Genomic DNA, 12,327 nt, shown 5'->3' with positions numbered 1-12,327 from the left:
AGGAAAAGTTCTTAAAGGATATTAAAAGTGCTAGACCAGTAAACACATGAATGATAAGAACATGGAACAGCCTTATTGCTGATATGGAGAAAGTTTTAATGGTCTGGATGGAAGATCAGAGCAGCTACAACATTCCCTTAAGCTGAAGCCTAGTCCCAAGCAAGGCCCTGACTCTTCAATTCTGTGAAGGCCAGGAGAGGTGAGGAAGCTGCAAAAGAAAAGTCTGAAGCTAAGCTGAGGTTGATTCACAAGGTTTAAAGAAAGAAGCCATTTTCATAACTAAAAGTACAAGATGAAGTAGCAAGTGCTGATGTAGAAGATCCTGCAAGTTATCCAAAAGATCTAGCTAGAATAGTTAATGAAGGTGGTTACACTAAACAACAGATTTTCATTGTAGACAAGATAGCCTTATACTGGAAGAAGATGCCATCCAGGACTTTACTAAAGTCAATAAAGGTAAAGTCAATGCCTGGATTCAAAACACAGGCTGACTCTCCCACAGGTGCCATTGAGCTGCCCTGTTCATTAGCATACAAGCAGAGGGAGCTGAGGGCAGCTAACTGGACCCCAGATTTTTGTTGAGCTTTACCATAAACTCCAAGTCCCGGGGCATTTGTATAGCTGCCCTTCTGGGATAAAGTGTCACTAGCCACAGCACAGCAAGATGCTCCCACAGAGGGTCAGCATAGGTTCATGCCATGCCAGGTTCCTAAAATTTGGAGTTTTGAAACCCAGCGGGCATACTTGAGATAAAACAGGATGACTATGTGGACAGACAGCTCAGACACAGACAGAGTGAAGGCAAGGATCTGACAGAAGCCTGGGACACAGCGGGGGAGATTGTTTGCTCATCTCTGAGGGCTTCCTGTACAGTGGTGGGCATAAACTCCCCTCTCGGGGACAAGAGAGCAAGCTGATGTCATTTCCTCTTCCCCCTGCATTAATACAGGTGAACATCATTGAGCAGCATGGCACCCCATAGTGGAGGCTTGAGCCACTTACACCAACCCCCACTCCTCTGCACTCTGCAGGTGCTTCTGAACTAGGGCAAATGTGCCTGAGAGTCATAGGAGCAGCAGGCTCCCCCTATCCCCCTGCAGAAGATCACACAGATCCCCTGCATGCATCAAGCCTACTGACCATAGAGTGCTGCAAAATTTAAGCACTAAGAGAAATAGGCTCTAACTTGCCTGCCTTCTTTCCTTCCTTCCTTTTCTTCTTTCCTTCCTTCTTTCAGAGAGAGCACATGCAGGGAGGGTCAGAGGGGAGGGAGAGGGAGAGAGAATATCAAGTACTCCATGGTGAAAGTGGAACCTGACATCGGCTTTAGTCTCCCAACCCTGAGATCATGACCCTAGTCGAAATCTGAGTTAGATGCTTAACTGACTGAGCCACCCAGGCGCCCCGGACCTAGCCTCTTTTAAGCCGACCAAAACACACCTAGTTAAAACTTGTCACACAACTGGAAAAAGTCCAAATACTCCCCACTGCAGGAAGGGAGAAACTCTGCAGAGGACTGACCTGAGGGAAAAAGCAGCCAAACATGACAGCAGAATGCACAGAGCATATACCAGAAACACTTCATGAAGCACCAGGTCTTGGATGATATAGAAACTCTTCTTAATATAGTCATTACTCCCAGGAGCAGGAAACATGACTTGCTTTCTTTTTTTTTTTTTTTTTTTAAATATTTTATTTATTTATTTGACAGAGCGAAATCACAAGTAGATGGAGAGGCAGGCAGAGAGAGAGAGAGGGAAGCAGGCTCTCCGCTGAGCAGAGAGCCCGATGCGGGACTCGATCCCAGGACTCTGAGATCATGACCTGAGCCGAAGGCAGCGGCTTAACCCACTGAGCCACCCAGGCGCCCCAATGACTCGCTTTCTAACACACAGAAGACAGAGACCTAGACAAAATACCAAGATGGAGGAATTCACCCTAAAAGAAAGACGAAGAGGTCACTGCCAGGGATCTAATCAAAACTGATAGAAGCAATACACCTGAACCAGAATTTAAAACAACAATCATAAGAAACTAGTCTGGCCAAAATAAAAAATACTACAACAAGATGCAAAACTGACTGGATGTAGTGACTACAAGACTGGCAGAAGCAGAGGAATGAATAGTGATGTAGGAGATAAAATTATGGAAAATAATAAAGGTGAGAAGAAGAGGGAAAGAAAAATTGGATCATGACTATAAACTTAGGGAACTCAGAAACTCCATAAAATGTAATAATATCCGTATCATAGGAGTCCCAGGAGAAGAAGAAAGGGCAGAAAGTTTATTTAGCAAATTATAGGTGAAAACGTCTCTAATCTGGGGAAGGAAACAGACGTCCAAATCCAGGAGGGACAGAATACTCCAAATCAACAAAAGCAGGCCAACACCAAGACATATCATAGTAAAATTTGCAAAATACAGAGGTAAGGAAAAAATCCTGAAAGCAGCAAGGGAAAAGAAAATCCTGATGTACAAGAGAAGACAAATAAGGTTAGCAGGTCTCTCCACTGAAACCTGGCAGGCCAGAAGGGAGTGGCATGATATATTCAACGTGCTGATGGGGAAAATATACAGCCAAGAATACTCTATCTGTCAAGGCTGTCATTCAGAATAGAACGAGGGATAAAGAATTTCCTAGACAAACAAAAACTAAAGGAGTTTGTGATCACTTAATCAGCCCTGCAAGAAACATTAAAGAGGACTCTGAGTGGGAAAGAAAGACCAAAAGTAACAAAGACCAGAAAGGAACAGAGACAATCTACAGGAATAACAATTTTATGGGTAATACAATGGCATAAATTCTTATCTATCAATAATCACTCGGAATGTAAATAGACTAAATGTTCTGGTCAAACGACGTAGAGTCTCAGAATAGATAAAAACAAAACCAAGACCCATCTATATGCTACCTACAAGAGACTCAATTTAGACCTAAAGACACCTACAGATTGGAAGTGAGGGATAGAGTACCATTTGTCATGCTAATGGATGTCACATGCCCTCCTTAATGCCCATCAGACAAACTATATTTTAAACAAAAGATTGTAACAAGAGATGAAAATGGGCACTACATCACAATCAAGGGGTCTATCCAACAAGAAGATCTAACAATTGTACATACTTATGCCCCCCAACTTGGGAACACCCAAATATATAAATGAATAGTAACAACATAAATAAACTTATTGTTAACAATACATAATATTAGGGGCCTTTAACACCCCCACTTAAAGCAATGGACAGATCATCTGCATAGAAAATCTTCAAGGAAACAAGGCCTGTGAATGACACCCTGGACCAGATGGACTTAACAGATGTATTTGGAACATTGCATCCTAGAGCATCAGAATACAGATTCTTTTCTAGTGAACATGGAAGGTTCTCCAGGATTGATCACATACTGGGTCGCAAATCAGGCCTCAAAAAGATTGAGATCATACCATACATATTTTCAGACCACCATACTATGAAAGTTAAAGTATATCACAAGAAAAAAAATTGGAAAGACCATAAATTCATGGGAGTTAAAAAACATCCTATTGAAGAATGAATGGGTTAACCAGATAATGAAAGAAGAAATACAAAAAATACATGGAAGCAAATGAAAATGAAAACATGATGGACCAAAACAGTCGTAAGAGGGAAATACATAGTAGTACAGGCCTACCTCAACAATCAGGAAAATTCTCAAATAAATAACCTAACCTTTCACCTAAAGGAGCTAGAAAAGAAACATCAAATGAAGCCTAAATCTAGCAGAAGAATGGTAATAAAGCTAAGAGCAAAAATAAATGATAGAGAAGCATACAAGCAAACAAAAAACCAGAACAGATCAGTGAAACTAGGAGCTGGTTGTATGAAGAATTAACAAAATTGATAAGCCCCTAGCCAGACTTATCAAAAAGGAAAGAGAAAAGACCCAATTAAATGGAATAATGAGTAAGAGAGAGATCACAACCAGCACCATGGAAATACAATTATATGTGACTATTATGAGCAATTAATTATATGCCAACAAATTAAGCAATCTGGAAGAAATGGATACATTCCTAGAAACATATAACTACTAAAATGGAAATAGGAAGAAATAGAAAATTTGAACAGATATATAACTAGCAAATAAATTATTCACTCAATAAATTATTCAGTAACCAAAAATCTGCCAACAGTGGCACATGGGTAGCTCAGGCAGTTAAGTGTCAGACTCTTGATTTCAGCCCAGGTCATGATCTCAGAGTTGTGAGATCAAACCCGGCGTTAGGTTCTGCACTGGGGGTGGAGCCTGCTTAAGATTCCCTGCCTTTGCCTCTGCTCCTCCCCTTCCCTCTTTAATTAATTAATTAATTAAATATTTTTAAAAGTCTCCCAACAACAAAAGTCCAGGGCCAGATGGCTTGCCAGGGTAATTTTACCAAACATTTAAAGAAGAGTAATGCTTATTCTTCTCAAACTGTTCAAAAAAATAGAAATGGAAAGAAAACTTCCAGTCATTCTGTAAGACCAACATTACCTTGATTTCCAAACCAAAGACCTCACTAAAAAGGGAGAATTATGGGCCAATGTCCGTGATGAACATCAGTGCAGAAATTCTCAACAAGATACTAGCAAATCAAATTCAATAGCACATTATGAGAATTATTCACCATGATCAAGTGGGATTTATTCCTGGACTGCAGGTGTGGTTCAATATTCACAAATCAATCAACATGATACACCACATTAATAAAAGAAAGGGTAAGAACCGTAAGATCCTCTCAGTAGATGCAGAAAAAGCATTTGACAAAGTACAGCACCCATTCTCTTTTTTCTTAGAATTTTTTTTTTTTTTAAGATTTATGTGGGGAGAGGAGCAGAGACAGAGAATCTCGAGCAGACTTCCTACTCAGCATAGAGCCCAATGAGGGGCTTGATCTCACAATCTTGAGATTATGACCTGAGCTGAAATCAAGAGTTGGATGCTCAACCACCTGAGCCACCGAGGTGCCCAGGTACCCATTCTTAATAAAAACCCTCAACAAAGTAGAGATAGAGGTAATACACCTCAATATCATAAGGACATATGTGAAAGACCCACAGTTATCATCCTCACTGGGGGAAAAAGCAGAGCTTTTCTGCTATGGTCAGGAACAAGACAGGGATGTCTACTCTCACCAGTGTTGTTTGACATAGATCTGGAAGTCCTAGCTTAAGTAATCAGACAACAAAAAGAAAGGAAAGGCATCCAAATTGGTAAGGAAGAAGTGAAACTTTCACTATTCACAAATGACATGATGCTCTGTATAGAAAACCGAAAAGACTCCACCAAAAAATTACTAGAACTGATACAGGAATTCAGCAAAGTTGCAGGGTATAAAATCAATGCACAGACGTCTGTTGCATTTCTATACAACAATAATGAAGTGGCAGAAAGAGAAATAAAGGAATCAATTCTACAATTGCACTAAAACCATAAGCTAGCTAAGAAGAAACCTAACCAAAGAGGTCAAAGATCTGTATTCTGAAGACCATAGAACATTTATGAAAGAAATTGAAGATGACACAAAGAAATGGAAAAACATTCCATACTTATGGGTTGGAAGAACAAATATTGTTAAAATGTCTGTATTACTCATAGCAATCTACACATTTGATGAAATTCCTATTAAAATACCAACAGCATTTTCCCACAGAGCTAGAACAAAGAATTCTAAAATTTGTATGGAACCCTAAAGACTGTGAATAGCCCAAGCAATTTTGAAAGCTGGAGTCATCACAATTTTAGATTTCAAGCTATATAACAAAGATCTAATCAAGACAGTATGGTACTGACACAGAAACAGATGCATGGATCAATGGAACAGAATAGAAAGCCCAGAAATGGGCCCACAGTTATATGGTCAACTTATCTTCAACAAAGAAGGAAAGAATATCCAATGAAAGAAAAGATAGTCTCTTCAATAAATAGTTGGGAAAACTGGGCAGCTACATGCAGATGAATGAAACTGGACCACTTTCTTACACCATACAAAAAAATAAATAAATTCAAAATGGATGAAAGACCAAAATGTGAGACAGGTATCCATCGAAATTTTAGAGAAGAACATAGGCAGCACCCTCTTTGACCTCAGCTGCAGCAGCTTCTACTAGACACATTTTTGGAAGCAAGGGAAACAAAGGCAAAATGAACTATTGGAACTTCATCAAGATCAAAACCTTCTGCACAGCAAAGGAAACCACCAACAAAACTAAAAGGCAACCTGCTGAATGGGAGAACATATATGCAAATGACAGAGCTGATGAAGGGTTAATATCCATAGTATATAAAGAACGTATCAAAGTCAACACACAAAGAAAAGATAATCCAAGCAAGAAATGGGCAGAAGACTTGAACAGACATTTTTCCAAAGAAGACATCTAGATGGCTAACAGACATGTGAAAAAATGTTCAACATCATTCATCATTGGGGAAATACAAATGAAAACCATGATGAAATACTACCTCATACCTGTCAGAATGGCTAAAATTAGCACAGGAAACAATAGATGTTGGTAAGAATGCAGAGGAGGGAACCCTCTTAGACTATTCATGTGAATGCAAGCTGTTGCAGCACTCTGGAGAACAGTAGGGAGGTTCGTCGAAAAGTTAAAAATAAAGATGTCCAACAACCCAGCAATTACACTACAGGAATTTGTCTAAAGGATACAAATATACTGATTCAAAGGGCACATGCACCCTGATGTTTATAGCATCATTATCAACAATAGCCAAATTATAGAAAGAGCCCAAATGTTCATTGACTAATGACTGGATAAAGAAGATGTGGGGGGCACGGTCCCAGGATCCTGGGATTGAGCCCTGCAAAGGGCTTTCTGCCCAGACGGGGAGCCTGCTTCCTCTTCTCTCTCTGTCTGCCTCTCTGCCAACTTGTGATCTCTGTCTGTCAAATAAATAAATAAAATATAAAAAGAAGATGTGGAATATACATACAATGGAATAGTACTCAGCCATAAAAAAGAATGAAATCTTGAATTTTCAATGACATGGATCAGAGCTAGAGCATATTATGTTAAGCAAAGTTAGTTAGAGAAAGACAAATGCCATGTGATTTAACTCATACATGAAATTTAAGAAACAGAACAGATAGATATAGGGGAAGGGGAAAAAAAGAGGAGGGAGACAAACATAAGACACTCTTAACTATAGAGAACAAACTGTGGGTTGCTGGAGGGGAAGTAGACAGGAGATGAGTTAAATGCATGATGGGTATTAAGGAGGGCACTTGTGATGAACACTGGGCATTGTATGTAGATGATAAATCACTAAATTCTACTCCTGAAACCAATATTATACTGAATGTTAACTAACTAGAATTTAATAAAAACTTAAAAAAAGATATGATTAAAAAAAAAATAGGGGCACCTAAGTGGCTCATCACTTGAGTGTCTGACTCTTGATTTAGGCTCAGGTCATCAGCTCAGGGTCATGGGATTAAGCCCCATGGTGCCTCAGTGTAGGTCTCTTTGAATTTATATTATTTAGAACTCTGGGCTTCCTGGATCTCAATGTCTATTTCTTTCCTCAGATTTGAGAAGTTTTCAGTTATTATTTCTTGGAATAAGCTTTCTGCTCCTTTCTCTTTCCCCTTCCTCTGGGGCTACTATCCCATAAGTCTCTTAAGTTATGTTCATTCTTTTATTTTTTTTCTTTTTCCTCCTCTGATTGGATGAATTCCACTGCCCTGTCTTTGAGTTTTTTGATCCTTTCTTCCACTTGATCCAATCTGCCTTTAAAGCTCTCCATTGAATTTTTCAGTTCAATTATATTCTTTAGCTCTGTTATTTCTGTTTGATACTTTTTGTATTTTCTCTTTGTTGAAATTCTCTTTGTTCATGCATCACTTAAATTTTCACTTTGTTCATCCCCTGACCTCTGTAACCATGATTTTGAATCTCTCTCAGGATATATCATTATTTCCATTTCATTAAGATCTGTTTCTAGAGGTTTATCTTGTTCATTTGTTTGGAACATATTCCTGTTTCTTGATTTTACTTGACATTCTATGTTGATTTCTGTCCATTAGATAAAACAGTCACACCTCCCAGGTTGGGTAGAGTGGTCTCATGTAGGAGATAAACCTCATCAATTCCCTTCACCTGGGCTTTTGTTTGGCTCTGAAATCTTTGTGATGGTCTAAGTCTTCTTCTTTGTTCTTAGTGGTTCCCAGTAATTGGGGGTAACCAAGACCTATCAGTGTCCCAGAGGTGTAGGTCACATTTAGGATGTAGGTACACAGTGACTAGAAATTACACTCTCAGGCAGCATGTGGCAAAATATGTAGGTAAGAGAAACTGGAAGATGGGTGTGTTTGCTCACTCTGTGAGGCCCAGGTAAATAGCTACAGGGGTTCTTCTTTCTTTGTTACATTCCTTTGGGACTCATAAATGCAAGTTCAGTTGGTTGTCAGAGACAGGTGATCTGGGGACCTTTCCTTCAGGCAGCAGCTGCAAAAGCTGGGGCACCCAAATGTGTGTACAAGCTGCTTGCAGGGAGATACTGGTGACTTGAAATGGACTAGAAAGAGAAAGCAGGGGAATTGTCCATCAACATCCCAGTCTCCTTGGTATCATAGTTAGCCCCTAGAAGTATGCAGCTGGATTCCTTCCAGGGGAAGACTGGGAGATGGGTGTTTTCACGTGAGCCTTTTGGAGATAGCTGCAATGAGTGCTCATGCTCCTGTTAATAGACGCTGCTTTGTTTGCTATGGTCCTGTGGGACTTATGGATGCAACCCTCACTGGCTTTCAGAGCTCAGTGTTTGGAGGCCCTCCCTCAAGTGGGCATCTTAAAAGTTAGAGTGCTCAGTGTGGAGTCTGAACCTCACTCCTCAGAGTGAGGTTGGGAGTTCCCTCCTGCTTATAGGGTACTGTGCTTCAGTAGGGTTTATGGTGAGTGTGTCTCATTGTTTTCTATGTATCTCTGTGGGGATATTTTCTCATTTGTTTGATATGTAGGAATCCATCAGGAATTCAGCATTAATTGTGTGTAGTTGTACATTTACTGTGTCTGTGGGAGGAGGGGAATTCAGGAACCTCCTATTGTCACCATCTTGGTTGACTTACCTCCACTCATTCTAATTCTATATTTGTCTTCTTTCATTTCATTTTATTTTCTTGTTTTCTTTAGTGGGGAGAGAAAAAGAGAAAGAAAGAACCACATTTGTTCTATTTTGAAGTGCCTTCATTCTGGGGTGCCTCTAAAAATATAATGAAAAGTAGGGGACTCAGGGGTGCCTAGGTGGCTCAGTGGGTTAAGTCTCTGCCTTCAGCTTGGGGTCATGATCTCAGGGTCCTGCGATCGAGCCCCACATTGGGCTCTCTCCTTTCTCTCTGCTAGCTTCTCTGCCTACTTATGCTCTCTCTCTCTCTGTCAAATAAATAAATAAAATCTTAAAAAAAAAAAGAAAGAAAAGTAGGGGATTCAATTGTGAATTCTAACTAATGGAAATGGTTTGTTTTTAGGTGCTAGAGAATCATTACTGTCAGTCTCAGAATGTACCCAGCATAAAGAGTGATTGCAAAACAGATGCTGGCTGTTCTGTCACAGTAGCCACTCAAGATCGGACTGAGGAAAGAAATGATCAAAATGAATCTCGTCAAAGTATCTTGAAGTAAGTTTTTGATTATACATTCCTTTTCAGTGGATGATATCCGTTTGATGTTGTTTGGGCTTAATGGCAAGAATCGAACCCTTGAAAGATAAAGAAATGAACATTTCTTGGAGCTGTGGAGAAGGAGGAAGAGAGTATTTTCTGTAGTGCTTTAACAATTCATTGCAAAATATTTTTTTCCCTGTTGGTCTAGCTTATATCTTCTGAGAGAGGAGCTAATTCTCATTCTGAGAATCCTCTCTTATTATGTTAATTTCCTGTGTCAGAGGAAGTTGAGCTAATCATTTCATCCATTTTTACATATGAAGCAATATATCTTTGAATAACAAGACTGAACCTTTAATGGCAGGGAGATTCCTTTGTGAGAATGGCAGATTTCATAGATTGATTATGTTATTTGAGTAAATAAAAATGGGGATGTTTAGTCATTCGTTGAACAACATTTTATTGACCTTCTACTATGTACCACACATGGTTAAAAAACAGAACACAATAAATATGAAACATTATGTTCCTTTTCAGTAAATGGGATCAATTGAAAGCAAGCTTTTTTGTTTCTAAGAATGACTTAGAATTCTAGCTGCTTTATTTTTGTCAGTAGAATGCCAACCGAAGCATATAATCCTGAAGTAAAAGAAACCAAAGATGAGATTATTTCTGTCACTGATGATACTGAAAAAGAACTTATAGATATTGATGAGGATCTTTTAGAAGTAAAAACATTTAACCAAGAGGAAATGGAAATACACCTATCAGACTATGAAGGTCAGTTCATTTGGCTAATCTTTTTATTTGACTTTTATTAATTTTAAGTTGGGGAATGATTATTTGAGATAATTTATTTAGTCATATATTTAAATTAGGATGTTTACAATTACCTAAATCCAAAAGTTAAAAGAGACCTCTTGGTCCTGTGTGGCTCAGTTAGTTAAGCATACAACTCTTGGTTTTGGCTCAGTTTGTGGCCTCAGGGCCATTGGCAGGCTCTATGCTTGATGGGCAGTCTGCTCGAGATTCTCTCTGTCCCTTTCCCTCAGCCCCTCCCTGAATAAAATAAACAAATCTTTTTTTAAAAAGTGCAATATTTATGAAATGTTGAATGCATTACCTCATAACCTGAATTTACAATTATTTTGCCTTGGTTATGTAACTATCATGGGCCTCTTCATTTTTGTGAACCAATTCTATGAAACTTTACTTGGCAGTCTTTGATAAAACAGAAACTTTCAGAGCATTGATTGGAGTTAAATACACTGACATGAGGTCGCTCAAGTCTTATCTGGGATTCATTTAATGAAGAGGGGTTATCTCCTGTTGTTTTTATTTTTATTATTTTTATTTTTTAAAAAAATATTTTATTTATTTATTTGACACAGAGAGAGAGTACAAGCAAGCAGAGAAGCAGGCAGAGAGAGAGGAGGGGAAGCAGGCTTCCCGGTGAGCAGAGAGCCCGACGTGGGGCTCGATCCCAGGATCCTGGGATCATGACCTGGGCCGAAGGCAGAGGCTTTAACCCACTGAGCCATCCAGGCACCCCCCTCCTCTCCTGGTGTTTTTTAAAAAACATTTTTATATGTCTGTTGACCATTTGTATGTCTTCTTCAGAGAAATGTCTGTTCATGTCTTCTGCTCTTTTCTTGATTGGATTATTTGTTCTTTGGGTGTTGAGTTTGATAAGTTCTTCAAAGATTTTGGATGATAGCCCTTTATCTGTAAAGACATTTGCAAATATCTTTTCCCATTCTATCAGTGCTCAATATCATTTGGCATCAGGGAAATACAAATCAAAACCACAATGAGAGACTACCTCACACCAGTCAGAATGGCTAAAATTAACAGGTCAGGAAGCAACAGTGTGGCAAGGATGCAGAGAAAGCAGAACCCTCTTTTACTGTTGGTAGGAATGCAGTCTGTTGTGTAGCCACTCTGGAAAAGAGTATTGAAGTTCCTCAAAAAGATGAAAATAGAGCTACCTTAGACCCAGCAATTGCACTACTAGGTATTTAGCCCTAAGATACAATTGTGGTGATCTGAAGGGGTACCAGCCCTCCAATGTTTATAGCAGCAATGTCCACAATGACCAAACTATGGAAAGAGCCCAGATGTCCATCAACAGATGAATGGATAAAGAAGATATGGTACGCATGCGCACACACACACACACACACACACACAATGGAATATTACTCAGCCATCAGAAAGGATGAATACTTAACCATTTACACTGATGTGGATGGAATTGGATGGTATTGTGCTGAGTGAAATAAGTCAATCAGAGAGAGACAATTACCATATGATCTCACTCATACGTGGAGCCTAAGAAACAAAACAGGATCATGGGGGGCAAGGGAGGGAAATAAAACAAGGTGAAATAGAGAGGGAGACAAGCCATAAGAGACTCTCAATCACAGGAGACAAACAGGTTGCTGGTGGGGTTGGGGGGAAGGAGGGTAACTGGGTGATGGACTGTAAGGACGGCATGTGATATAATGAACACTGGGTGGCTTAGTTATTAAGTGTCTGCCTTCAGCTCAGGTCATGATCCCAGGATCCTGGAATGAAGCCCCACATCGGGCTCCCTGCTTAGCAGGAAGTCTGCTTCTTCCTCTCCTACTCCTGCTTGTGTTCCCTCTCTCTGTGTCTCTGTCAAATAAATAAATAAAATCTTTAAAAAAAAA

The 12,327-nt window shown here is 39.4% G+C and overlaps 1 protein-coding gene across 9 annotated transcripts in view; it reads left to right on the top strand.

Annotated features, from left to right (window-relative positions):
* The window catches only part of CPLANE1 (ciliogenesis and planar polarity effector 1), a 138,690-nt gene that overhangs the window by 59,555 nt on the left and 66,808 nt on the right, over positions 1 to 12,327 (top strand). For 8 of the 9 annotated variants that reach the window (XR_006606593.1, XM_045079482.1, XM_045079484.1 and 5 more), the window contains exons 27-28: positions 9,501 to 9,649; positions 10,248 to 10,414. Coding sequence is in view for 8 of the 9 variants with exons in the window: in XM_045079482.1 (XP_044935417.1) it covers positions 9,501 to 9,649; positions 10,248 to 10,414 (316 nt within the window). In the remaining variant the exon portion in view is untranslated. The remainder of the gene's footprint in view (positions 1 to 9,500; positions 9,650 to 10,247; positions 10,415 to 12,327) is intronic. The other variant, XM_045079480.1, reaches the window with a different exon arrangement.

Source organism: Mustela putorius, unplaced genomic scaffold (genome assembly GCF_011764305.1).
Source record: "Mustela putorius furo isolate JIRA1106 unplaced genomic scaffold, ASM1176430v1.1 tig00000407_pilon_pilon_pilon, whole genome shotgun sequence".
NCBI lineage: Eukaryota > Metazoa > Chordata > Mammalia > Carnivora > Mustelidae > Mustela > Mustela putorius.
The sequence above is the reverse complement of the archived record's forward strand: the minus strand, read 5'-3'. Positions and strand labels throughout refer to the sequence as shown.